Source organism: Podarcis bocagei (assembly GCF_964188305.1).
Source record: "Podarcis bocagei genome assembly, chromosome: 1".
In the NCBI taxonomy this organism is placed as follows: domain Eukaryota; kingdom Metazoa; phylum Chordata; class Lepidosauria; order Squamata; family Lacertidae; genus Podarcis; species Podarcis bocagei.
Window position 1 is genome coordinate 53,692,705 of NC_138125.1, and position 26,762 is coordinate 53,719,466.

The 26,762-nt window shown below is 41.8% G+C and overlaps 1 protein-coding gene across 4 annotated transcripts in view; it reads right to left on the reverse strand.

The window, feature by feature from the left end:
* The window catches only part of LOC308571414 (transmembrane protein 263-like), a 315,757-nt gene that overhangs the window by 117,235 nt on the left and 171,760 nt on the right, over window positions 1-26,762 (reverse strand). For 2 of the 4 annotated variants that reach the window (XM_081167030.1, XM_081167029.1), the window contains exon 2: window positions 20,957-21,082. The exons of the other annotated variants lie outside the window; for them this stretch is intronic. In XM_081167030.1, the coding sequence (XP_081023156.1) occupies window positions 20,957-20,996 (40 nt within the window). In that variant the 5' untranslated portion in view covers window positions 20,997-21,082. The remainder of the gene's footprint in view (window positions 1-20,956; window positions 21,083-26,762) is intronic. 4 annotated transcript variants of the gene reach the window in all.

A 26,762-nucleotide genomic window follows, 5' to 3' on the forward strand; every position in this document is an offset into this window, starting at 1 on the left:
TGGCTGGCTGGGAGGTGTGGCCAGTCGGGATTCCCCTGTTCTCGCGGGGGCTGAAACCGCCAGTAGGAAGGAAATTCCCCCCGGCAGTGCCTTGGCAGTGGCGGTGGTGCTGCGAAGCAGCGAGGCAGGAGCCCCCGCCCCCGGGGATTCCCTAATCTCGCGGGGGACGGCCGGGGCTCTCCGACTAGGGCGCGCGGCTGGCTGGCTGGCTGGCTGGCTGGCGGGGGACGGCGGCGGCGCTCTGCTGGAAGGGCGCCCGAGATTATTGGGGGGGCTGAGCCCCCCCAAAATTTTTTTTGAGGGGGCTCGAGCCCCCTCAGGCCCCATGGAGTCGGCGCCTATGTTCAGGATGAGAACAGAAATCGCATGGCGGTGGCGCAGCAGCAGCAGGAGGCCCCATTAGCTAAAGTGGTGCTTCAGGTTAAGAACAGTTTCAGGTTAAGTACGGACCTCCAGAACGAATTAAGTACTTAACCTGAGGTACCACTGTATTACTGTTGGGCCTTAGCCATCAGAATCTATCCAACAATATTTTCAAAGCCATGGCAAACTAGGAGACAACACCTACCCTTTCAGGGCTTTTTAAATATGCAGCATATACATGTGAGTTTTATACATACTTCTGAAATTTCTCTTTATACTATATTAACTGGCAGCCTAGGTTCCAAAACACTGCATTTATGTATCTGATCATCAGAAACTTTGTCTGCACTGTCTTTCATATGTACTTCCCGTATCAAGCATTTGCATTAGCTAGGTGGTCTTCAAAACATCTGTTTTGTTAACTTTGCATTAACCACAAGAAAAAATTACTCAGGTAATGATCCTGCATACTACCAGATCTTGCAGAATCCTATAGCGATCCAATCACCTACTAGAGTCTATCAAAAACTCTTTTTCTGTTGGTGTCTAGGGGCAAGCCATCTTTTGTCTGTCTTTCAAGAAAAAGAGTAATAAGCTCCTTGTATACAACCTCAGCTTTTCTGTTTCCCAGTCAAATAAATATTTTCCTCAGATTCTTACAGCGCTCAAGAGAATCTCTATTTGGTATTTACTCAATACCGCCAAGAGTTAAAGTCTGAAACTTAAAACTGGAGATTATAGTGCAAAAATTACCAAAGGCCATTCTAACAAACAGATCAATATGTGTGTTTGTTGAAGAGCGGAAAAAGAAGCTTCTGTTATATGCAGAACACTCAGCCACTTTGCACTGGCCATACCTCAATAGCAGAGCACAAGTTTTAAAAACAGAAGCCCCAGTATAAATCCTTGGCATCTCCTGTTAAAAGGATCGGGTATCGGGTGATGTGAAAGACCTTTTTTTTTGCCTGAGACCCTGGCGAGGCTCTGCCCACATAGAATAGACACTACAGAACTAGAGGAACAAACATTCTGACCTGGCATAAACAACTTGGTGGCGGGAGGGGGAGAAGCAAGTTCCTGCTGCAAGTTTCAGTATGCAAAATGGAAATACCACTGGAAAGGTTGGGATGCACCTCAGCTGGTAGACTGATATACTGTGTAGGAAGGGTAGAAAGAGAGGACTTTACTTTTTTGTACTGACCTACTGCTCTTCTTTCTGCATTAGACTGATACTCTCTGGGTTACTGGTCTCCTTTCTTAGTTCCATCTTCATCCTTACTTTGAGAGAAGAAACATCTTGGCACCTCTCTCCTGCTGAGATGAAAGAGCATTCATGGCCCTTTGCACCTGCACTTTAGTTAGTTAGAAGTGGGATCTTCCCTAGCAAGTATGTACCGCCTTGAATAAATGTGTTGTTGTTTAGTTGTTTAGTCGTGTCCGACTTCGTGACCCCATGGACCAGAGCACGCCAGGCACTCCTGTCTTCCACTGCCTCCCGCAGTTTGTTCAAACTCATGCTGGTAGCTTCGAGAACACTGTCCAACCATCTCGTCCTCTGTCGTCCCCTTCTCCTTGTGCCCTCAATCTTTCCCAACATCAGGGTCTTTTCCAGGGAGTCTTCTCTTCTCATGAGGTGGCCAAAGTATTGGAGTCTCAGCTTCAGGATCTGTCCTTCCAGTGAGCACTCAGGACTGATTTCTTTAAGAATGGATAGGTTGGATCTTCTTGCAGTCCATGGGACTCTCAAGAGTCTCCTCCAGCACCATAATTCAAAAGCATCAATTCTTCAGTGATCAGCCTTTTTTATGGTCCAGCTCTCACTTCCATACATCACTAGTGGGAAAACCATAGCTTTAACTATACGGACCTTTGTTGGCAAGGTCTCTGCGTATTAAGATGCTGTCTAGGTTTGTCATTGCTTTTATCCAAAGAAGCAGGCGTCTTTTAATTTCGTGACTGCTTTATTATTTTCCTAAACTCAGAGTTTCAGTGTGGTTATAGCCAGAGTGAAGTGGGCTCGTCTAACGGGGATTCAGTGCTCTGTTCAAATTCTCTGAGCATGTTTAACTTCAAATGCCAACACTCTCTGCATCTGAAGGCCACAATCCCATTCATGGGAGGAGGTACCCAATCCCTGAAAATGAGGTCTTGCATTCCACAGCATTCTTCCAGCCCAGCTCCCAGTGAAGGATGGATGCCAGCCTGTGTTCAATGCCTCATTGCCCACTATTAGCAGAGAGATGCAACAGGCAGATTGATCAATCCATTGATAAATGGAAATGAATCCTCAACCACATCTTACACTTAAAGTAACCCTAACCCCCAGCCTGCTCCTGCTAATTTCAAAGAAATTTATACCCCACCTCCGAAAGACCCCCTCTCCCATTTTGTGGTGGGGTAAAGCTTTCTCTGAAACTAGAAGAGTATCTCAGCATAGCAGTAAAGATGAAGTTGGCTTTTTGGGGGGGGGGGTAGAATAGTGTCCTTTTGCATACATGCGTGGGACTTTGTTTTTGTAATTAGTCCCTGTAGTGTTCAGGTTCTTATTTGGTATCTCAGTACTATATAGGCACTGTGAACTGCTAATAGCTTCTTGCTCTGAGTTGAAAGTACACACCCACTCCTCAGTATTTATTTAAGCTCTCTTGACAGACTTTCAGTCACAAAACAGACCAATTTAATCATTTAACTACTTTACTGAGTTCTAAAAAGTACAAACAATACAAATCAGCATATCACTAATGTAAGATAATTGGTTGTAAAAAAAAACCCAACAACAATAGTTCCAGACTTAAGGAATTGATTGTTATGACAAAATACAGTTCCTGTGAATCACCAAAAAAAGAACATAATAGGACTGGATGAGAAAATAAACTTAGCACTTAAAAAGTATTAACCTTTTAGTCTTAAATGTATAATGGTGTGGTTAAAATATTCCTCTCAGTGTCACATTAGCAATCAGCAGATATTCAAAAGAGAGAGAGAGAGGTTACAGTGCAAAAAGTTTTCTAACTGAATTAAAAGTTTAACAAAATGTCTCATGAAACTGGCCAAAGTTATTCACCGTTAAGAGAATTAGAGCAGTTTGGTTTTATTCTGGAGTGGTCGCTTCTGCCAGATTCAGAAACTAATTATTTCCCTGAATAGTCTTTATAGGCCAAATGCACAAACTGATGATTTGGAATGTGAAATGTGAAACTATACTAACTGCCCTAAATAAATCAAACTTTGGAGTCTTAGGGTAACCTCACAGCTGTATCTATCATTTTCAACAATTTATATCTATTTATAATAAAAATTTATAATAAAAGCCCCTCTAACTTTAACTTCAGTCACATTTATGTATGACCATACTGTGGGTCTGAGTAGAATCTCAGGACACATCTGCACTATACATTTAAAGCAGTATCACACCATTTTAAATAGTCATGGCTTCCCCCAAAGAATCTGGGGAACTGTAATTTTTTAAGACCTCTGAGGGTTGTTGGGAGACTGCTGCTTCCCTCTCAGAACTACAATTCCCAGAGTTCTCTGGAAAGAGGGCTTGCTTGCTAAACCGCTTGGGGAACCTATCTTGCGCTCTTGCTTCAACAAACACTTGGGGCAACAATGGCTGAATGTCATACTCTATGCCTGTGCAGAGATAGGTGTTCGGCTCTCCACATTTCCACATCAACATGCAATTTTTTAAATTTTTTTTAAAGAAGTCCTCATCACAATTCACCATCATTTTAGTATGAGTTTCTCCTAACATGCACATATTTTGTATGCAATTTTGCCTAACGTATGTAAGTGGAAGCAGCTCTAAAATGGAAAGTTAGAAAGTCAGCCAAACTGGACCACATGTTTCAAGAAGTAGAGCAGGACACCCAAGGTACAGATGATGAGGTGGTATTCAAACACTGGAGAATGTTTGGCACATAACGATAGGATGAAATGTGCTCTTCAATGTCAGCGTGGGCTTGAGAAAGCAGCACGATCAGGGCAAAGAAATTGCCTGAAGACCCTGATGGTTCAGCTGACTGTCATATATATTGCATTTTACTACAAAAGTCATGAATGGGAACCAGGGAGGGTGCATTTGAATGAGGCCCCCTTCTTTGGAGCCTGTGAATGAAGCATCCATAGGAAGATTCCTATGAATAAGCCTCTTTTTTGGAATAGCCACATCTGAAACATGCCTCTGTTTTCCTGGCTTGGAATTTAATTGAGCTACTTTGTTCAGAAGGAAGTCTATATCTCAGCCTTAAATATGAGGTTCTGCCTTTACAGACCTACTACAGATAGCATATGTGAGACACAGTGCAATAGCCCTTTTGTCCCATCATTCATGCCTTTTGATGCTGCAAGTAGGACAATTGTGCATTCCATGATTATAATTTTATTGACAGATGGGGATATAACAGTTATGTCTAATGCATCCCTAAGGGTTGATAATTGAACATAGATTGTGCTCTAGAATGGGGAGATTGGCCTTAAATGCATCTAAATCTCTTAAATGGACTGGGATGTGATGGGCTGGAAGGTAGAGGGAGGAGAATTATGTGCCAGGTATGAATATAAGATGCATTTTCCCTTTATCAGCCTGAGAGAAATTTAACACTTCCCTCTAAAGCCCTGCCATGGTTCTCATGAATGTACAACAAATGAGAAAGACAAATGAGCAAGAGAATCACTGCAGATTGCTTGATGAGCTTAGGGGCTCCTTCTTTGCTCTTTTCACCTTCACAGATTATTTGTTTGTGAACTATGCCTCACTCAGGCCCTCCCCTCTCAAGCAAAGCTGACTGGTTAAAAGCAGCAACTGGATAAAACCAGCAACAGTTACACATCACAAGTGACATGCATAGTAACAAGGGGGGGGGAAAAGAAAATTCTGTCCTTAATCGAAATCTATTATGCCAAGGCCAGAAAAGGTTTAGGGTGATATGGAGCCCCACCAGATGGGGCTAGATAAGGGAATTCACATATTCCCCCCCCCCCTCGAGGATGTAGTGCCATCGATTACATGCTGGTCCATTACGATATTGCAAATCTGATAGTGGACTTCAAAATTGGAATGCGTACAGAAAGTGATCATCAACCATTGTTGATATCCATAAATTTAAACTTTGATTTAGAAACAACTAATTGTAATAACACAAACTTTTGCCAACACGAGCAAATGACACAACTAAAATGGTCTCAGTAAATTAGTGTAGTGGGGCAAAAACTTACAGTTAATTTTAGAAACCAGATGCTGTCTAACCTAAAGAATATCAATTCTCGTAGTGACGTTCTGAAACCATATAGTGAATTTTTCAAAACATTTGAAGAGCTCAACACTCCACAAAATGTCGGGGCACTTAAATACAAAACTAGTCTCTGGTTTGACGATGAATGTTTTCAACTTAAAAATAAAACTGTGCCAAATTTTCAGAGATAACCATATTAAACTATAACCTGTCTACCTTGATGAAAAAAGAAAATATCATTGGATTTTGGCCGAAAAGAAACAAAAATATGCCACCCCAAAATGGTCCCAATTACTTGACTCCATCCAAAACAAAAACAACAAAGCGTTTGGGTTGTTAGTGTATGGAGGCCTGAAAGCTGGTGACCATTTAGTTGTTCCACCAATTGCAGAATCCAAATGGACCCAGTATTTCATATCCATATTTAATGACCTGCACAGTGAATTGAATGGAAGGGAGACCAATGATAACAAACAGTGCCGGACATTGTAGAACAAATTCTTTTCTACTGTCCACTGTACAATCAGCTACATAAACGTGTATTATCCCCCTTTTAGGGTAGTTTAACATCATGGTACAATGAAAATATCAGATTCTACCTGTCTGATATTAACCTGGAGGTAACTGCAGGGGTGGCTGAGTTTCTGTCAATAGTATCTCTTAGAGTGATGAAAGGCACGGTTTAGCTGGAAGACACTCCAATGAAAATTTCTGTTACTATATATCTTATATCGCTGTTTCTTTGTATATATTTTATAATTTTTGTACAGTCAAACCTCGGTTTTTGAACGTCTCAGCTGCCAAACGTTTTGGAAGCCGAACGCCGAAAACCCGAAAGTGAATGTGTCTCAATTTCTAAATTTCCCCCATTGCACTTGCTGATAGCCCTTTGATCCTAGGTTTTTGAATGTTTCGGAAGTCGAATGGACTTCCGGAATGGATTATGTTCAAAAACTGATATTGTTTTAAGATGGTCTACAACGCCTGAGAAAGAAAGATATGGAGCCCATAATTCTCCCCTCAGCTTCCGCCTGCCTTTTTTTTCTTTCTTGCTCTCTCATCTTCCCTGTTAACTTATGGTTTAATTCATAATGCAGAAGAAGCACATCCACTGACTGGAAAGGGAAGCGGCTGGCTTCTGTATTAGGTTGATGCATCAAGGAAGAGATGGAGCAAATACAAGGGAAAGGTAGTTTGTAGGTGACTGGGTACAGAGAGAAATCTTAAGGGCCTATTAGGTATTGCAACCACTGATGAAAGCTACTCATGGCCTTCCAGTCTTCTTTGTGTATTTGATTTGTTGCCCACCACAACCTGTAGCCTCAGGATGGATAACACTAAAAATAAATAAAAACATCTAGTTAAAACAGGTAACTTGCAATTATCAGAATGTTGGTAAGGAAGTATTAGAGAGTTAATCTAAACAAGGAATTCATGCCAACCATTCCATCAATCTGCAGAGGAGAGGGAGAGAAGGGAAAGCAGGGCAATTCCATTGCCTCTGTCGAGAGACTAGCTACAACTTGCTTTTCACTATAACCTAACAGTGTCCATTTTTTTTTATTGATCTGTAAGCTGCTCTGGGAGCCTTTTTGGCTGAAATGTGAGTTAATAATGCTTTTAACACCTATTGTTTATAAAATAAGCTGTGAGCAATAATGAAATGACTGTGATATTCTTATGGATGATGGATGTTTTCATGTTTTTGTTATCTTAATTTCTCTGTACTCTGTTCCAAAAAATTTAAAATAGGTGCCCTCTGTTTATCTCAGAGGCTTCAAGTGGGAAAATTGAGCTCTGCGGTGTCTGGGGTATGCTGGGTCTAAGCCATTTGAGGCTTTATAGCTCACAGCCCGCACCTTGTCCTGAAATCTCAGATTTTACTACCCTCTTTGCACATTCTTCATTCAAATGGCTTGTGTTCTCTCCCAGTTTCTTCTCACAATGATCTAAGCAGTCTATAACTGGTCTCAAGGCAATTATGATGCAATCACAAGTTCTCTGAGGAACAATGGCCACAAACGTGTATCAGTTAAATAACAGTTCCACATGGGTCCTATTCATGATAAGAAAAACTGGTGGAAATTGGGAATCATTTATGGTGGCTTAGAGAAAAGAGAAGAAGCTTGTGGGGGTGGGCTCCCTCTTAGGGTGTCCTGGCTGGCACAGCCCCCTAAAAAACACTATTTCTGCCCAAATATTAGACAGAATCAGTGATTAGTTAGCTGGTAGAGCTGCTTGTTGCTAAATTAGTCCCAGATGGCATAAAGTAAGATGTCATGATAGTTATATTCCTCTCTTTGTTTTCTTGCTATCTGAACAGGGGTAGGGAAAGAGAATGGCTTTTAAAGGCATGCTTGGAAATAATACTTTATAATCCTATGAATACAAAAGGCAATGAGATGAAACTGGTGTCATTACCACAGTCTGCAGACTCCCCGATAGTCGGTGCATTATATCTCTGAAGTGAAAAATGTGCTGTGATTAGGCCAGTTTATCTCCAGCGACTAAAAATATCCACATCTGTAACTACATTTGTTCTCTCTGGAACTGAGAATTAACTACTTTCCAACATTTTGCCTTATTAAAAGTTCTGCTTAACTCCGAAGTTTGAATATTCCTATACAAGCAACAACTTTTGTTTTATTTCTTATTCCATGGGCCATAATGTGGCAACAATGGGCTATATTTAATGAGCTCGGGTGGCCTCTTTCAACAAATTATTGCAGAAGAGTGGGGTTTGATGTGAAGGAGACTCTTTGGAGCTTTTGACGATCCCTGAAATCCTAGCAGCGTTAGAGAGCTGCTGCCACCCACAGACAGTTATTAGTATTACAGGCAAACCCCAGGTTTAGTAAGCGACAGGTAGGTCTACTTCCTTTGGTCAAGCAAACAGATGTATACTCTCTCTTGCAAAAAATACCTGTCTCCTGACATAAGTGGCAGTATGCTCATCCGTTTGCCAAATAGCTAAGGAGGAGCTGGGTGAGGACTTTAAATGACCCAATAGTCCAAATAGTGGACTATATGGTGGTTATAAGGCAGTCTCTGCTAGCGATCATATACATAATGTTTAAGAGAGAGAGATATCAATTTTTAAGGTAACTGAAGCAAGTGTGCCTTGCACTTTCAATTCAAAGCAAGCAAAGTTCCTGCTCAAGACAGGCCATGTATTAGGAGTGTGACGGAAAGCAAGGCTATAAAACCTGGTTAGGCTTCTTAGTCCAGCATTACAAGGCTGCATTGCTTGGTGTTTGGCAGCATCCAGGCTTCAGAAGGCTCACCAGCAAGTTTGGACATGCCACGCCCCTAGGAGGTGCCTTGTCCCACCATGGTCAGCAGGCAGCCCTGCCTGACTCGTCCTCTGTGGTGCCTCCAGATGTAGGAAGGATTCAAATGGATACTGGGAAGTTTAGGTTTGCACAACTGCCGTGGGTTAAAGTGCTCTGTCGCAGTAGCACAACACACCCACTGTAAAAAAAAGAATCTTACTTTTTGTGGTTAGGAAAGTGATGAGGAAATGCACTGGAATGTGTGGAATGAATGGGTAGTTAATAGATAGGTGTATAAACTCCCCACAACCAAATCAGGGTGAATGCTTGTTGTCATTTAGCCTCCCTAACAGCAAATTGAAACGAGTTCTCTATACTGACCAGGCATCATCTAACCTCTGTGGAAACATGGAGGAGAAATTCATTTCAGTTTACCTTTAAAAGCAAACTTATCAAAGCTTCACTTTCCAGAAATAAGAAGCCAACCGAAACACAGGCAATTCAAAATTCACACTTCTCTAAATTTTGCAATGTGGTTCTGCAGCCAAAAAAAGGGTACAAAAATGCACACGGTGTTGTAAAGTGCTCACTTAATGTGTACATTAGTGAAAATAGCATACAAAAATGTCTTACATTACGGAACTTTGCTCCCTCCAACCAGTGGATCTGCAGGTTAGGATTGCAATGTTAATGAACAGAGATTCATTTGTAGACTGTTTGTGTAAGATTAAAGCTGCAATCTTAAACACAGTTACCAATGAATAAGACCCATCAAACACAATGGGATTTGCTTTTATTTATTACCTTTTTTTAAAATAGACATAAATAGGGTTGCTACAAAGTGAGCAGTATTTATCTATGCGGCGCTTTTCTATGCAGCCTATTAAAAGCAAGGAGGAGATTGTGGAAGGAGAGTGGAAGGAGAGGGCAGAGTAGCAAAAAAGCAACAACCAAAGTTCATGGAATGAAACATTTTTGTTTTAAAGCATGGGAGTCTTTAAGCTCGTACTGTACTTTCAAGATAAGAATGCTACTGGGCAGGCAGCACCTCAGGCTGCTGCAAGGGAGAGTGGGCTGGCTGCTTGATAACACCACAGACAGCCCTACTTCTGCCCCATTTCAAAGGAGCTGGGTCCGAGTGACTGGGTCCAAGAAGGAAAGTTGGAAGAACAAGCACATGTGCATACAGAGAGAGAGAGAGACGACGTCAGAAGAGGCAAGATTGGACAAACAAGCATGTGTGTGTGGCCAACACACAGGCAAGATCAAGGTGCAAGCACACACATCAAAAAGCTGGTACTCATGAAAATTTATCAGTATTTTAGTGCACATTTATCTCAATATACACATTCACAGACCTTATACCCTTACAGTGTGAGCCAGCAGGGTCTGGAAGTAGTGGACTGTTTGCCACTTCACTTCCCTGATTTAGAATTGCTCTGTTAATCTTTTCCAAACATCTATAGTAAGACTAGTGAAACGGACAAGTGAGATTCAACACTTACGTTTGAAAAAAGGAAACAAAAAGTGCTTGGTTTTTTTAAGGCAGCAAAATTAGGTTTATATTGGAGATCTCCATCTACTAGTAAGAAAATGGTAAGCTAAAATCATGAAAACAATGTTTCCTCTATTAGTAAAGAAACAGCAGATAAGAAAGCTGGCATGAAGTGATTTAATATTTCATCCACTATCTGGCTATGTAAAATAGTCAGTGCAGCGATGAATGAAACGGCACGATTATGTTTTGAGGTTGTGTGTGAATTTACTTGGGAAGGAACCACAGGTGCATAAACTTCAGGTGTGTCATGAACTGCTGGCATTTTTCCTTTTTATACAACTAAGGCTGCACTCCTACACCCATTTATCTGGAAGAAAAGTCCCATTGAACTCAATGGGACTTACTTTTGATGTGACATGTACAGGATTGTGCTGCAAGGCAGGAATCTTATGTATGCTTACTACAGAGGAAGCCCCAGTGAATGTAGCAGGATTAAACAGGCGTAGGATTAGGGCCAAAAGGCTGGCCAGACAGCAGTCAGATCAGTGTCACCCTGTGATCCCATGCATGCTCCCAATTGGGCAGGAGTTGTTTATGAGTTCGTTTCATTTATGAATTGCTTCCTGTGAGAGATCTCAAAGGAATCTAATGACAGATACATATATAAAATGTTTTCATTTCTGAAAACAGTAACAAGGTCATATAAAATCCATTTCAAATCCAATACAGAAATGTCAGCTGTAAAAGCTTGTCCAAAAAAGGAAGGCCTTCAACAGGTGTGAAAAAGAGGACACAGGTGGCATTTATCTCAAATGTAATGGGAGGGAATTCCAAAGGATATGTGCCACTACACAAAAGGCCCAATTCCTACATTGTATGGAACAGGCCTGCTGGTGAGATGGTATCTGCAGGAGGCCTCCTTCTGCAGACTGCAGTGATCGGTTAGGTATAGTATTGGTGAGGTAATCTTTTAAGCATCCTGGTACCAAACTGTAGGAGGTCTTCTACAGCACCTTGAACTTAGCCAGGTAGCTAATTGGCAGCCACTGCAATTCTTTCAGGAACAGCAGTGTGATGCCAGTAGTCTACCCCAGTGAACAGTTGAGTTGCTCTGTTGTAACTTCTGGGCTAATCTCGAAAGTCCATCCTGGAGGCTACGAGCACATGGTATCAACTGGTAAACCTGGACCAGGACTACTTCATGCTTCCCTAGCTAAAGAATAGCATGCCACCATGGGGAAGAGTTGTTGGGCAAGATTCAACCAATGGCTCCCATAAGTGGAAGCCCATGCAAGGATTGTCTCTTGGGCAATGGAACTTTCCTCCTCTTGTGCCCCCCCCAAAAAAAAATGGCTCAGGGAGTAATTGGGAAAGTTCCCAGAGCAGCATGCAGGAGGAGGAAAGGTGGAATTGCTCTCACTGGAACAACGCTGATGGAGATTTGACACAGCACAATGCTGGATTTGTCCCACTCAGCCTAGCTTTCTACTTGACTTTATAGGATGGTCATGTCCCTTCCTGAACAGAAGAGGGTCTTCTGCCTGAAGGGCTATCCAAGCTATGTCCAGTTTGAAGATGAAGTACCATAAGAAAGAAGATCTGGAACCTTGACGTTGTCCATCAACTGGACAGCAGACTGAGTAGGCAGACTGGGGTCTCTGTAATGTATTAAGTGGCCACACGTTGCATTTCTAAGTGCAGAGAAATTGGGCTCTTTTGTTTGTTTTGAGACAGGGAGGTGGTCTAGGCTACTTTTAGGGCTTTATGTAGCCTTCCAGTCTTCTTTGTGTATTTGATTTGTTGCCCACCACAACCTGTAGCCTCAGGATGGATAACACTAAAAATAAATAAAAACATCTAGTTAAAACAGGTAACTTGCAATTATCAGAATGTTGGTAAGGAAGTATTAGAGAGTTAATCTAAACAAGGAATTCATGCCAACCATTCCATCAATCTGCAGAGGAGAGGGAGAGAAGGGAAAGCAGGGCAATTCCATTGCCTCTGTCGAGAGACTAGCTACAACTTGCTTTTCACTATAACCTAACAGTGTCCATTTTTTTTTATTGATCTGTAAGCTGCTCTGGGAGCCTTTTTGGCTGAAATGTGAGTTAATAATGCTTTTAACACCTATTGTTTATAAAATAAGCTGTGAGCAATAATGAAATGACTGTGATATTCTTATGGATGATGGATGTTTTCATGTTTTTGTTATCTTAATTTCTCTGTACTCTGTTCCAAAAAATTTAAAATAGGTGCCCTCTGTTTATCTCAGAGGCTTCAAGTGGGAAAATTGAGCTCTGCGGTGTCTGGGGTATGCTGGGTCTAAGCCATTTGAGGCTTTATAGCTCACAGCCCGCACCTTGTCCTGAAATCTCAGATTTTACTACCCTCTTTGCACATTCTTCATTCAAATGGCTTGTGTTCTCTCCCAGTTTCTTCTCACAATGATCTAAGCAGTCTATAACTGGTCTCAAGGCAATTATGATGCAATCACAAGTTCTCTGAGGAACAATGGCCACAAACGTGTATCAGTTAAATAACAGTTCCACATGGGTCCTATTCATGATAAGAAAAACTGGTGGAAATTGGGAATCATTTATGGTGGCTTAGAGAAAAGAGAAGAAGCTTGTGGGGGTGGGCTCCCTCTTAGGGTGTCCTGGCTGGCACAGCCCCCTAAAAAACACTATTTCTGCCCAAATATTAGACAGAATCAGTGATTAGTTAGCTGGTAGAGCTGCTTGTTGCTAAATTAGTCCCAGATGGCATAAAGTAAGATGTCATGATAGTTATATTCCTCTCTTTGTTTTCTTGCTATCTGAACAGGGGTAGGGAAAGAGAATGGCTTTTAAAGGCATGCTTGGAAATAATACTTTATAATCCTATGAATACAAAAGGCAATGAGATGAAACTGGTGTCATTACCACAGTCTGCAGACTCCCCGATAGTCGGTGCATTATATCTCTGAAGTGAAAAATGTGCTGTGATTAGGCCAGTTTATCTCCAGCGACTAAAAATATCCACATCTGTAACTACATTTGTTCTCTCTGGAACTGAGAATTAACTACTTTCCAACATTTTGCCTTATTAAAAGTTCTGCTTAACTCCGAAGTTTGAATATTCCTATACAAGCAACAACTTTTGTTTTATTTCTTATTCCATGGGCCATAATGTGGCAACAATGGGCTATATTTAATGAGCTCGGGTGGCCTCTTTCAACAAATTATTGCAGAAGAGTGGGGTTTGATGTGAAGGAGACTCTTTGGAGCTTTTGACGATCCCTGAAATCCTAGCAGCGTTAGAGAGCTGCTGCCACCCACAGACAGTTATTAGTATTACAGGCAAACCCCAGGTTTAGTAAGCGACAGGTAGGTCTACTTCCTTTGGTCAAGCAAACAGATGTATACTCTCTCTTGCAAAAAATACCTGTCTCCTGACATAAGTGGCAGTATGCTCATCCGTTTGCCAAATAGCTAAGGAGGAGCTGGGTGAGGACTTTAAATGACCCAATAGTCCAAATAGTGGACTATATGGTGGTTATAAGGCAGTCTCTGCTAGCGATCATATACATAATGTTTAAGAGAGAGAGATATCAATTTTTAAGGTAACTGAAGCAAGTGTGCCTTGCACTTTCAATTCAAAGCAAGCAAAGTTCCTGCTCAAGACAGGCCATGTATTAGGAGTGTGACGGAAAGCAAGGCTATAAAACCTGGTTAGGCTTCTTAGTCCAGCATTACAAGGCTGCATTGCTTGGTGTTTGGCAGCATCCAGGCTTCAGAAGGCTCACCAGCAAGTTTGGACATGCCACGCCCCTAGGAGGTGCCTTGTCCCACCATGGTCAGCAGGCAGCCCTGCCTGACTCGTCCTCTGTGGTGCCTCCAGATGTAGGAAGGATTCAAATGGATACTGGGAAGTTTAGGTTTGCACAACTGCCGTGGGTTAAAGTGCTCTGTCGCAGTAGCACAACACACCCACTGTAAAAAAAAGAATCTTACTTTTTGTGGTTAGGAAAGTGATGAGGAAATGCACTGGAATGTGTGGAATGAATGGGTAGTTAATAGATAGGTGTATAAACTCCCCACAACCAAATCAGGGTGAATGCTTGTTGTCATTTAGCCTCCCTAACAGCAAATTGAAACGAGTTCTCTATACTGACCAGGCATCATCTAACCTCTGTGGAAACATGGAGGAGAAATTCATTTCAGTTTACCTTTAAAAGCAAACTTATCAAAGCTTCACTTTCCAGAAATAAGAAGCCAACCGAAACACAGGCAATTCAAAATTCACACTTCTCTAAATTTTGCAATGTGGTTCTGCAGCCAAAAAAAGGGTACAAAAATGCACACGGTGTTGTAAAGTGCTCACTTAATGTGTACATTAGTGAAAATAGCATACAAAAATGTCTTACATTACGGAACTTTGCTCCCTCCAACCAGTGGATCTGCAGGTTAGGATTGCAATGTTAATGAACAGAGATTCATTTGTAGACTGTTTGTGTAAGATTAAAGCTGCAATCTTAAACACAGTTACCAATGAATAAGACCCATCAAACACAATGGGATTTGCTTTTATTTATTACCTTTTTTTAAAATAGACATAAATAGGGTTGCTACAAAGTGAGCAGTATTTATCTATGCGGCGCTTTTCTATGCAGCCTATTAAAAGCAAGGAGGAGATTGTGGAAGGAGAGTGGAAGGAGAGGGCAGAGTAGCAAAAAAGCAACAACCAAAGTTCATGGAATGAAACATTTTTGTTTTAAAGCATGGGAGTCTTTAAGCTCGTACTGTACTTTCAAGATAAGAATGCTACTGGGCAGGCAGCACCTCAGGCTGCTGCAAGGGAGAGTGGGCTGGCTGCTTGATAACACCACAGACAGCCCTACTTCTGCCCCATTTCAAAGGAGCTGGGTCCGAGTGACTGGGTCCAAGAAGGAAAGTTGGAAGAACAAGCACATGTGCATACAGAGAGAGAGAGAGACGACGTCAGAAGAGGCAAGATTGGACAAACAAGCATGTGTGTGTGGCCAACACACAGGCAAGATCAAGGTGCAAGCACACACATCAAAAAGCTGGTACTCATGAAAATTTATCAGTATTTTAGTGCACATTTATCTCAATATACACATTCACAGACCTTATACCCTTACAGTGTGAGCCAGCAGGGTCTGGAAGTAGTGGACTGTTTGCCACTTCACTTCCCTGATTTAGAATTGCTCTGTTAATCTTTTCCAAACATCTATAGTAAGACTAGTGAAACGGACAAGTGAGATTCAACACTTACGTTTGAAAAAAGGAAACAAAAAGTGCTTGGTTTTTTTAAGGCAGCAAAATTAGGTTTATATTGGAGATCTCCATCTACTAGTAAGAAAATGGTAAGCTAAAATCATGAAAACAATGTTTCCTCTATTAGTAAAGAAACAGCAGATAAGAAAGCTGGCATGAAGTGATTTAATATCTCATCCACTATCTGGCTATGTAAAATAGTCAGTGCAGCGATGAATGAAACGGCACGATTATGTTTTGAGGTTGTGTGTGAATTTACTTGGGAAGGAACCACAGGTGCATAAACTTCAGGTGTGTCATGAACTGCTGGCATTTTTCCTTTTTATACAACTAAGGCTGCACTCCTACACCCATTTATCTGGAAGAAAAGTCCCATTGAACTCAATGGGACTTACTTTTGATGTGACATGTACAGGATTGTGCTGCAAGGCAGGAATCTTATGTATGCTTACTACAGAGGAAGCCCCAGTGAATGTAGCAGGATTAAACAGGCGTAGGATTAGGGCCAAAAGGCTGGCCAGACAGCAGTCAGATCAGTGTCACCCTGTGATCCCATGCATGCTCCCAATTGGGCAGGAGTTGTTTATGAGTTCGTTTCATTTATGAATTGCTTCCTGTGAGAGATCTCAAAGGAATCTAATGACAGATACATATATAAAATGTTTTCATTTCTGAAAACAGTAACAAGGTCATATAAAATCCATTTCAAATCCAATACAGAAATGTCAGCTGTAAAAGCTTGTCCAAAAAAGGAAGGCCTTCAACAGGTGTGAAAAAGAGGACACAGGTGGCATTTATCTCAAATGTAATGGGAGGGAATTCCAAAGGATATGTGCCACTACACAAAAGGCCCAATTCCTACATTGTATGGAACAGGCCTGCTGGTGAGATGGTATCTGCAGGAGGCCTCCTTCTGCAGACTGCAGTGATCGGTTAGGTATAGTATTGGTGAGGTAATCTTTTAAGCATCCTGGTACCAAACTGTAGGAGGTCTTCTACAGCACCTTGAACTTAGCCAGGTAGCTAATTGGCAGCCACTGCAATTCTTTCAGGAACAGCAGTGTGATGCCAGTAGTCTACCCCAGTGAACAGTTGAGTTGCTCTGTTGTAACTTCTGGGCTAATCTCGAAAGTCCATCCTGGAGGCTACGAGCACATGGTATCAACTGGTAAACCTGGACCAGGACTACTTCATGCTTCCCTAGCTAAAGAATAGCATGCCACCATGGGGAAGAGTTGTTGGGCAAGATTCAACCAATGGCTCCCATAAGTGGAAGCCCATGCAAGGATTGTCTCTTGGGCAATGGAACTTTCCTCCTCTTGTGCCCCCCCCAAAAAAAAATGGCTCAGGGAGTAATTGGGAAAGTTCCCAGAGCAGCATGCAGGAGGAGGAAAGGTGGAATTGCTCTCACTGGAACAACGCTGATGGAGATTTGACACAGCACAATGCTGGATTTGTCCCACTCAGCCTAGCTTTCTACTTGACTTTATAGGATGGTCATGTCCCTTCCTGAACAGAAGAGGGTCTTCTGCCTGAAGGGCTATCCAAGCTATGTCCAGTTTGAAGATGAAGTACCATAAGAAAGAAGATCTGGAACCTTGACGTTGTCCATCAACTGGACAGCAGACTGAGTAGGCAGACTGGGGTCTCTGTAATGTATTAAGTGGCCACACGTTGCATTTCTAAGTGCAGAGAAATTGGGCTCTTTTGTTTGTTTTGAGACAGGGAGGTGGTCTAGGCTACTTTTAGGGCTTTATGTAGGTTAAGCGAGATAAACCCATGCATGCCATTCATCCTGCTGCCCGACTCAAAAACAAATTGGTGACAGATGCAGATTTTGCATGGATTATTTATAAAAGGCAGTCGGTGATATTCAGAAATGTGTAGTATTTGACAATAGGCGGTTGTCAGATTGGAAAAGATCTGTATTTAATTTAGGGAGAAGGAGGCCAAAGAGGGAAGGGGTGTGGTTAGAGAAAAAAGGTACTGGGTAGGCCATTTCAAAATGGGTCCCCTGTCATCTCAGGCTCACGAAATCCTGGATCCAGCCTTGTCTAAACAAACAAAAAGAGCTACCATGGCAACAATTCCTCAATTTTACGCCCTTGGCCCCTCAAGCTTCATAGCTTGCATTCGTGGGAGAGAGAAAAGAACCCAACAAGCTTAGATACCTTTATTAAGGAAAAAGGCCTTAGAGGGATGAGCAATGCATTGAAAAGATACAGTTTATAAAGCCAGTCTCCCTTTCCTTTGTCAGGATTTCGGTCCACACTAAACGTCTCAGGCATAAAAAGATGTTTTCCACATGGTATCAATAGGCAAACCTCAAAGAAGAAGAATATACAGCTGCTAAATTAGCCTCCAATGGAATTTGGGTTGGTAACTCGCATTCAACACCAAGCAGGACCGACACATTGCGGCAGAGAAAGGTAAAGGGCAGCCTCCACATTGCCGCTTTCTGCCTCCCCCCCCCCCCCCCGCGCAGCCTGGTTTACTGTATGTCATGAAAACAAAATCCAGGAACCTGTTTTATGCTCCTTTCATTTACATGGTTGTTATTGCTCATTCAAGCCGTACCACTCATGTGATAGTGTTTATTTCATCTGTCACATGGAGGGAGGAATTGGATTAGCTCTTCAAAGCAGTTTAAGCAATAATGAAAGGCAGAATGAATTTCTAGGCCATTGGAGGCCAACTTGGGAGTTATTATAAAGCTCTTACTATTCAGAAGCCTGGATTACGAATGAACCTGGCTCTTCTTGGCTTTATGGGGAGGGTACAGGCACGTGCAATTCCCATTATGTACACCATCTTTAATAGACCAGACAATGCAAAAATGCAGAGACGCCCGACAGGGTTCTTACTCTGAGGCAAGATTTAGATTTTATATTTATTATGAGCATGTACATTGTGTGTTCCTTTAGTTTCAGGAAACAGCAGTACAAAAGATTAAGCACTCCTCTTTATGGAGTGAATATACAACTCTCCCACTCTCATCAGGGAATCTGCAGTGCTTACTGGCTATATTTAGCAAGGCTATCTCAACCCTAGCTAACCCAAAGCAGTGTGAGAGTGCCCAAAAGGAATTAGTTTTGATTGAAGTATATTTTAGTTATACAAACAATTAAACACAAGGAAAAATATGCCCATCTATCATGGACTTTCATATAACCTGTTCAGCATTTCAGCATCATCTACAATTTGAAGTGAGGTGTCTCTGGTACGCTGATGACATCAAGCTCTATTTCTCAGTTTCATCAAATTCATTTGGTGCGGCAGGAAAGCCAAACTGGCGTTTAGACTCAGTAATGGCTGGATGAAGCTTCCTCTAGACCAGATGGAGGTATTGCTAGCAGTGGCTCATCTCATCTGGGAGGGGGTGCTCAACCTATTCTGGATGGGGCTGTACTCCCTCTGAAATATCCAGGTGTCCAGTCTAAAAGGTGCTATCTTCTGGGGCCCTGTGTTTGGAGACCCAAATGCAGAGCACAAAATGCCTTTCAGCAGCTCCCTCCTGGACAGAAACAGGCTGGCCAGTTATTTATGTTCTGACAACAGTCCATTTAGACTACATATATTGTGCTTGGGTCTGCCTTTGATGACTGTTCAGAAAGTAGACTACTGTTATATGCACATTCCCAAAGGCTAGACTTGAATAGTTACAGAAAGGGAACAGTTCCCCAATATTCAGTATATCCTCCTTTCCAAACAAATGTAATTAACCAACTGGTATGGACATGCTGGGGCTGCTAACACTATAGTAAGCTATGCCTTTTTACACCACTACTTTGTCTACTTTATAGGTGTTAGAGGACAAGTAGGTAGTAAGATAAGGTATTGGGGAAACATTTAGCTCATCCAAGGCCTTCCCCTCATCCCTGTGCAGGTCCATAGACCTCCATGCTCCTGCTGTGTGAGAACACATTTATAGGGAAGTGAGGAAGCGGGGGGGCGGGGGGGCGGGCGTGTGTCCAAGAGAAAAACATAGGGAGATGAGATTCATCATGCAGGCCTTATATAGCTTTCCCCACTGTTGGAGAACACAGTATCTGAATAAATTTTCTTTTGTTGCTACCTCATAATGCAAGTTCTCTAGGTGACCTTCAACAATTAGGTTCAAAGCTAAATCAAAGCACAGCATACGATAATGCAAAACAAATACAATATAAAAATCACACAGCAAAGAAGACAATAAAAGCATGCAAGTTTAGTAAGGCAGCCTGGCCTCACAATGGGTTTAAGTGTTGTATTACAATTTATTTTTATGTATACTAGCCTGAAATCCATTTTTGAATGAAGTGTGGTTTCATGCATTATAAAAAATGTAATTAAGAAGAACTAACCCTTCCAACAAACTATGACTAAAACACAGACCAGCTGAAATAAAACAGACATTCAGAGATGGGAAGTGGAATTAAAAAAGGAGCTACAGGTGTTACACAAATAGATATTACAAGGTGTTAAAAGGCCTGGAGGAAAAGGAATGCCTTTGGCTGGCACCAGAAAATGTTAGTTAATGTAGGTGCCTGATGAGCAACAAGGCATTGCTGCATTTGCTTTAGAATCTACTATATATGCTTTTTAAAAATTATTTGTTTGTGCACCATGCATTTCGACAATTCTTAAGATTTCCCAACTTTTGCATGATGGTTCCTGAGATCAAGAATCAGATCTTTGTCTATGGTGGCATACAGTTGGATGCCATTCTGAATCAAGATGGAAGACTAAACTTTCCAAAAGTGCACTGAGTTTTTGGTTTCTCAGAATTCCTGAGCAACACTGGTTATGAGGCCAATAGTGATAGATAAACTCAAATGCAGCTGTTCACACACAGACACAAAGCTCTGTTTTAACAGTTGCTTCATTTTGGGCAGTTACAATTTTTCTTCCCATTCTGCTCGTCTTCGCTGAAAGCTGTGGATGTTCTCTGTCTCTAACATCACATTCGAGCTCCCAAAATCAATGGCCCCTTGAATGCTTTGAGTGTAGTGCAAGGCTCGGGCAGGAGCTGAAGGATTATACCAACAGGAAGATAACATTATCGCTGAGCTACAGGAGGAGAAATGCAGTGCATCTTTGCCATGTACAAAGGATAGAGCCATTAGCCATTCTAATTTTATGCTCTGCATACCAAGTATTTCCTTAAAATTATCAGAATAATATATTGCTCTGTGTGTTTATTGAAAGCAATAGATTTTGCAAGTCCCAATAGCTAATTAAATATTTACTGCATAAGAATATTTACTATTTAATAATAGTTATTAAAGTAGGGTGATAATAAAAAAGAATGGCTGTTTTGCTGATACTTACCCGGCACAGCTAGATAATGTACTGCAACTTGGGGCGCCATGCTATCTGATGGCAAGTACCAGGGAAAAGATGCTTATTGCTTCTGGAAGCTTACTCCGTGGTTGCACTGTATGTGTTTTCTGGTTGCTGGGTTGTTTTTTTTTAAGATACTAAATTTAATACTGGTTGAAGTTCATTGAAACACATTTAATAAATAAGATGAGATTTACTTGTTCAGGCTTAATAGGTTTGGGAAGTTATAGTCAATATTTATTCACCCATACCTCCAACTACAAAATGCTCTAAGGGTGCTATTGCAATATTTAAGACAAAACGTTCCTTTAGTGGTTTCCTTTTCTCTGTAATTAGATGCCATGATCAGATTAGTTTCTATTATTTTGCTTGCTTTTCTTTCTCAACAAACAACAGTTATTACAGAGGACACTGGTGCCCATTTCATTTTTTCCAAGATAATGACGATCAAGCAAAGTCTTACCTGATGTAAACAAGGTATCCTGCAGGTGCATTCAGGAGTCAGGAAAGATGCTACCTGCACCCTTTCCCTGTCTCTGATGAGGCATTGGGAAATAAACCAGTGCTAATGATGCACTAATGAAACAGATGCTCAACATATCTCATTGCTTTCATGCATGGCTGACCCTTCGGCAATCTGGCTTCCTAGAAGCCTCCTGGCTTGAGTTGACTGCCAAGGTAGACTTTGCTGAAGCACACAAAGCAACATGTCATCTCTTTTGCTTGCATCAGAGAGTCATACAAATGATGTATCTGGCGTTTTTCAATCAGCCTGAAATTTTGTGTGCTTCCTTTGGTGCACATGGCTTTGAGGACAAACGGCGTTGGCAAAGCATGCAGACGAGTTAAAAGCAAAAGTTCCAAGGGCAATAATTGTAAAAGGAACTGGGCACATGTCTAACTTTGCCAAGGCCTAGATTTCGCTCAGCTTCAAGTACCTGTACAACAAAATTTAGCATATCAGAATTTGTAATGGAACCTTCACAGAATGTGTTTCCCAAAACAGATAAATCTTGCTCCTTATTTGCCTCTTTTGAGACATCAGGAAAGTGCACCGAAGAGTTAAGGCAAAAGTCCCAGAGAGAATGACCACAAAGGAACTAGGCAGGCACCTCACTTTGCCAAGGCCTAGATTTGACTCGGATTCAAGTACAGCCAAATTTAGTGTATCAGGAAAGAACTATTTGCCACTCTGAGGCAAGCCTTGAAGCTACTTTTATTTCAGTGGGTGTTTTTAAGATTGGACTTCTTTTTTTTTTAGTTTTATCCTACTGTTATTTTCTGTTGTCTATCCATACCTCTCAGCCCACTCTGCCTGGTACATGAAGCAGGGTCACTTCCTACTTCCATCAATCAGTCCCCCAAATTGTTCCCAGAACAAAACTCAGGAAAGACTTATTATAGCCATGTTCCCCTGCAAATCAAATACATGCACACTGTCTCAGAACATGCATGTCTGACTTGTGAGGAAAATTATAAAGTCTTCTCACGTAGAGATTTTATTCATGACTTGCAGAAGCGCTTCTTGTGACCACAGAAGCAGCAGTTTTTCAGACAGACACACTTGACTTTGATAAGGAAGGCTTGAGAGAGAGCTAATGTTGTGTTTTGGATAGAATTTCAGACTTGGGCTGGAGAGAGGTGGCTTCAAATCTCAGCCACGAGGTTCACAGAGTGGCTGTGTATAAGAGGTCTACTCGTGTGAAAAATGTAAAGTCATGGGAGGGATCCACCAAATATCATCTCTTTTCAGAATAGAAAAGACATATTGTGGCTTTTAATAGAAAAGACATGTTGTGGTTTTTCCAACCACAGAGAAATTATCTTCTGTGAGTTCCTTTCTCCAACATGGATCACTTATTTCTACTGGTGAGCCAGCTGGATCAACGCCTCTACAGACTTTCTGCCTTTCAGCCTAACCTCTCTCATATGGCTGTTGTGAGGATAATGTGTAGTAATCTGAACAAATACAACCCTGAGGATCTTTGAGGAAAGGTGGGGGGTATAATGTTGAACCAAAATGCTGTTGGGATAACATCCCCCCCCCCATGAAATGTCCATTTTCTTTTTGGCGATCCCCCCCTCCCTTTGCAAAAGGGTGCAAGTGTTTATAAAGGGGGGTATGTTGGAATGTGAACAAAGAGGGAACTGGTCCTCACTGCTACCACAACTGGACTGACCCTCTCTCACCTTGATCCAGTCACATACAATAGCCTAGTTGGGTAGGATGGGGATGGGGATCTACACCCGATTACACATTCTACTGAAAGTAATGTGGTGTGGATTCAGTTTTCCCAGTGTACTGCATTGTTGGAGTGTTGTGGGTACTGAGGAGTTAAACACTCTGTGCTAATTGTGAACGCTGACTCAGGAGAATGTGATGACTAAGCATCACGAGACATGGGGCGTTGCCTAATCGATTCCTTGCCAGCTAGTATAAAGAGGCATGGGTGACTTCCCACTGTGGTTGTTGGTTGGCTGGCTCTTTGTTAGTTGGTAGGGATGTGAAGAGCTGACGGCTTCTCCCTGAATGTAATTCCACCTGTGTGCCGTGTATCCTGGATGTACCAAGATGGCTTGTTTTACGATGCTGCAAGACTGCAACTAAATAAAGCCTTTCCGGAAATCCAGCTTGATTCCAGAATGCTTTCTGTGGGGCTCTTGTACATTGCAACACGCATTACATCACTTTCATCCACATTGACTCAGCTATGCACGATTGGATCAAGTGAGGGCAATGGGAGTCTACATTTGCCTTTAGTGTGGCCATCACATAGCCAAATCTGACTAGTTGCATGGTCCTATGACATCCCCATAGTCACTATGTGGTGTCTGTTTGGCTGGAATTACATAGTGACGAAGCCATTTGAAGTTCAAAAATTTGGAACAGTACTAGGTACAAATGTGATCCTGATTTAAGACTTTCCAATCTTGGGTCGGTATACATGCAGTATGACATAGGTACTACAAGATGACTTGCTGGAAACATGAAAAGCAATGTTGGAATTATTATTATTTGCATTTAAGCATAAGAACATAACAAGAGGAGCCTGGAGCAGGCCAGTGTCCCTTCTAATCCACCATCCTGTTCTCACTGTGACCAATTACCGTAAATGCCTACAGAAAGACAACAAGCAGGACCCGGGTGCAAGAGCGCTCTCCCTGCCTGGCAGTTTCCAGCAACTGGTATTCAGAAGCACACTGCCTCATTCTAACACATTTTCCCCCTCAAACTCAACTTGGCAGGACTGCATGGAGAAAACACTGATATCTCAGCCTAGTTTACACCTGACAACATGAAACCACCAAAGCTCTCATCCACAAGTAAGTAAGTAAGTAAGTAAGTAAGTAAGTAAGTAAATCTGGTGAAGGTTTTTCTAAGATAGAACAGAATCTTGGTTCAGGTTCCACACCCTTTTCTCTCAGCCACACTGAGGGGTTTTAGGCTATTATTTTCACGCCAACAGTAAATAAAGACTGCCACAATTCTTTCCAAACAGGTCAGAACTGTCTTAGACTATATATGGAAGAAAGCAGAGAATGATACACGGCAGAAAATAAATTGGTACTATTTCAGAAACTATGAAAGTGTACATTGTGCAGAAGCAGAGGAGAATAAATATTCTCCCCATACTGAAGAGGCTGCATGAAGAACAGAATAAATAAGGTTATCTTCCTGAGAAACCTGTGGATGATACGGTGAGGCATCCCCTTAACAGCTTATCTATGTGTCTCGAAACAACTTAGCTCAGCATGCTACTATTATTTTAACCCTCAGCCCTTCACAAATTCAGTCTATTTCAGCTTCGCTTACAGTTGCAATGACCTTGAGAGATCATGAAAGAGACACAGCCTGACTTCCTCACACTCCTGTTATTTTGTGATTTGGGGTGAGACAGTTGCCCGTGGCTTTCTCCTAAAGACACCTGGCTAAAGCCATGAGGAACTGGACACTGGCCAAAGTCCTTTCATATGGCACAGTCACACTGCAAAACCAAGAGCTGCTCAAGCAAATCACAAAGGTTTCTTCCCCTGTTTACATCAACACTTGCCCATCACTAAAGTTTATCACTGCCAGCAGTTTAATGGACTTGTAAATACTGTAACAAAGTCCACTGTGTTTTCATTTGTTTCCCAAAACCGAGCACCAGGAAAGGGTTTGGCGAACTTCCTGCTTTCTGGAATGGCTAATAATAGAGAAAGATCCTGTTGGGAGACTCAGCCTGCAATCCTGAGAACAATTAATAAGAGAATAAGCCCCATTGAACACAGTGTGATTGACTCCAAAGTAAATGTGAACAAGATTTATCTGCCAGGCAGTAGACATGTTCGGGAAACGCAATTCAGTAATGGCACTCTCTCCCTCCTTTTCCCAATGTATCACTACCCTTTTGCTCATAATCTATACATAAATGCCTTAGCAATTTTTCAAATATTTCTTCAGAGATCAGCTGTGTCTATTCTGCGTCCCAAATATATTACTCAATTGTTATTCACTTGGGAATGAGAGGCAGGTCGTTCCATTTCCCATCGTATGTTGAACGGTATAAGATGGACTCAGTGAGCACGCTACAGCTTTTAAGTTTGTAGAGAGTGTTTGAAAGCTGAACTCTCTCCCTAAGCCCAAAGAACCACAAAGCAGCTTTCTAAACCAGACAATTGCCATTAAGTGGGAGCTGCTATTGTTTATTCAAAACCGAGGGGCAGTGTATATGTGGGGGCGAGGGGAAACCAACATACTGAGGTCATATTGTCCTTGCAAAATCTCACACAGGCCTTTAAAAAGGTAGAGAAGATAGATTTTTCCTGAAGCCAATTAAATGAAGATAAAATAAGTATCGAACTGTTCTGTCCAGATAGGCACCTGTGAGCAACCTAAATCTCACAGCCTGTGATTCCTAGCCTCCAAATCATCCAGCTCTTCATAACCTCTCGGTTGAATTATCTGAGAAAAAATTGGGAGATAATCCCAGTGATTTCCAGGCAAAACCCTACTGGGCTCTGCATGTGATATGCAGGCAGGCTGGAGCAAGCAAGGATGTGAGAGGCAGAAACAAAGGGGGAGGATAGTCAATACTTTGCACTTACTATCTTTGTATCACAGGGTAGCAAATTTATAGACCATTAAAAGACTTTGCTTTCCAAGAGCCTTACCCCGTGCTGAAATGATAAATAGGATATCCTCAACCCATTTGTAGTACTGAGGCTGGCTAATAGGTCAAGTGTATGAATCAATCAATTAATTTACTCCGTCAGGATTAGCGTTGATTTTGGGAGCTCTCTTGCTCTAACCTGCTGACTCAAATCCCTGGGGTGCAGTTCCTTCCAAAAAAGGAGGAAAACCCAAACCTAAGAGCTGCTACCTCCTTTGTAAACTTGGGTTTGCTTCCACCTGACCCCTATTTAAAGTGGGAAAGTGGAGAAAAGCCTAAAGCTACAAACTGGTTAACCGCTTTGGTTGTAAAGGATGGGCAGGGTATAAATAAAAACATATATTAATTAATTAATAAAGAATTATTATTATTATAATTATTATTTATTATTTATACACCTCCCATCTGGCTGGGTTTCCCCAGCCACTCTGGGCAGCTCCCAAACGAATATTAAAAAAAATACAGCATTAAACATTAAAAACTTCCCCTAAACAGGGCTGCCTTCAGATGTCTTTAAAAAGTCAAATAGTTGCTTATTGCCTTGACATTGCTGGGAGGGCATTCCACAGGGCAGGCATCACTACCGAGAAGGCCCTCTGCCTAGTTCCCTGTAACCTCACTTCTTGCAGTGAGGGAACCGC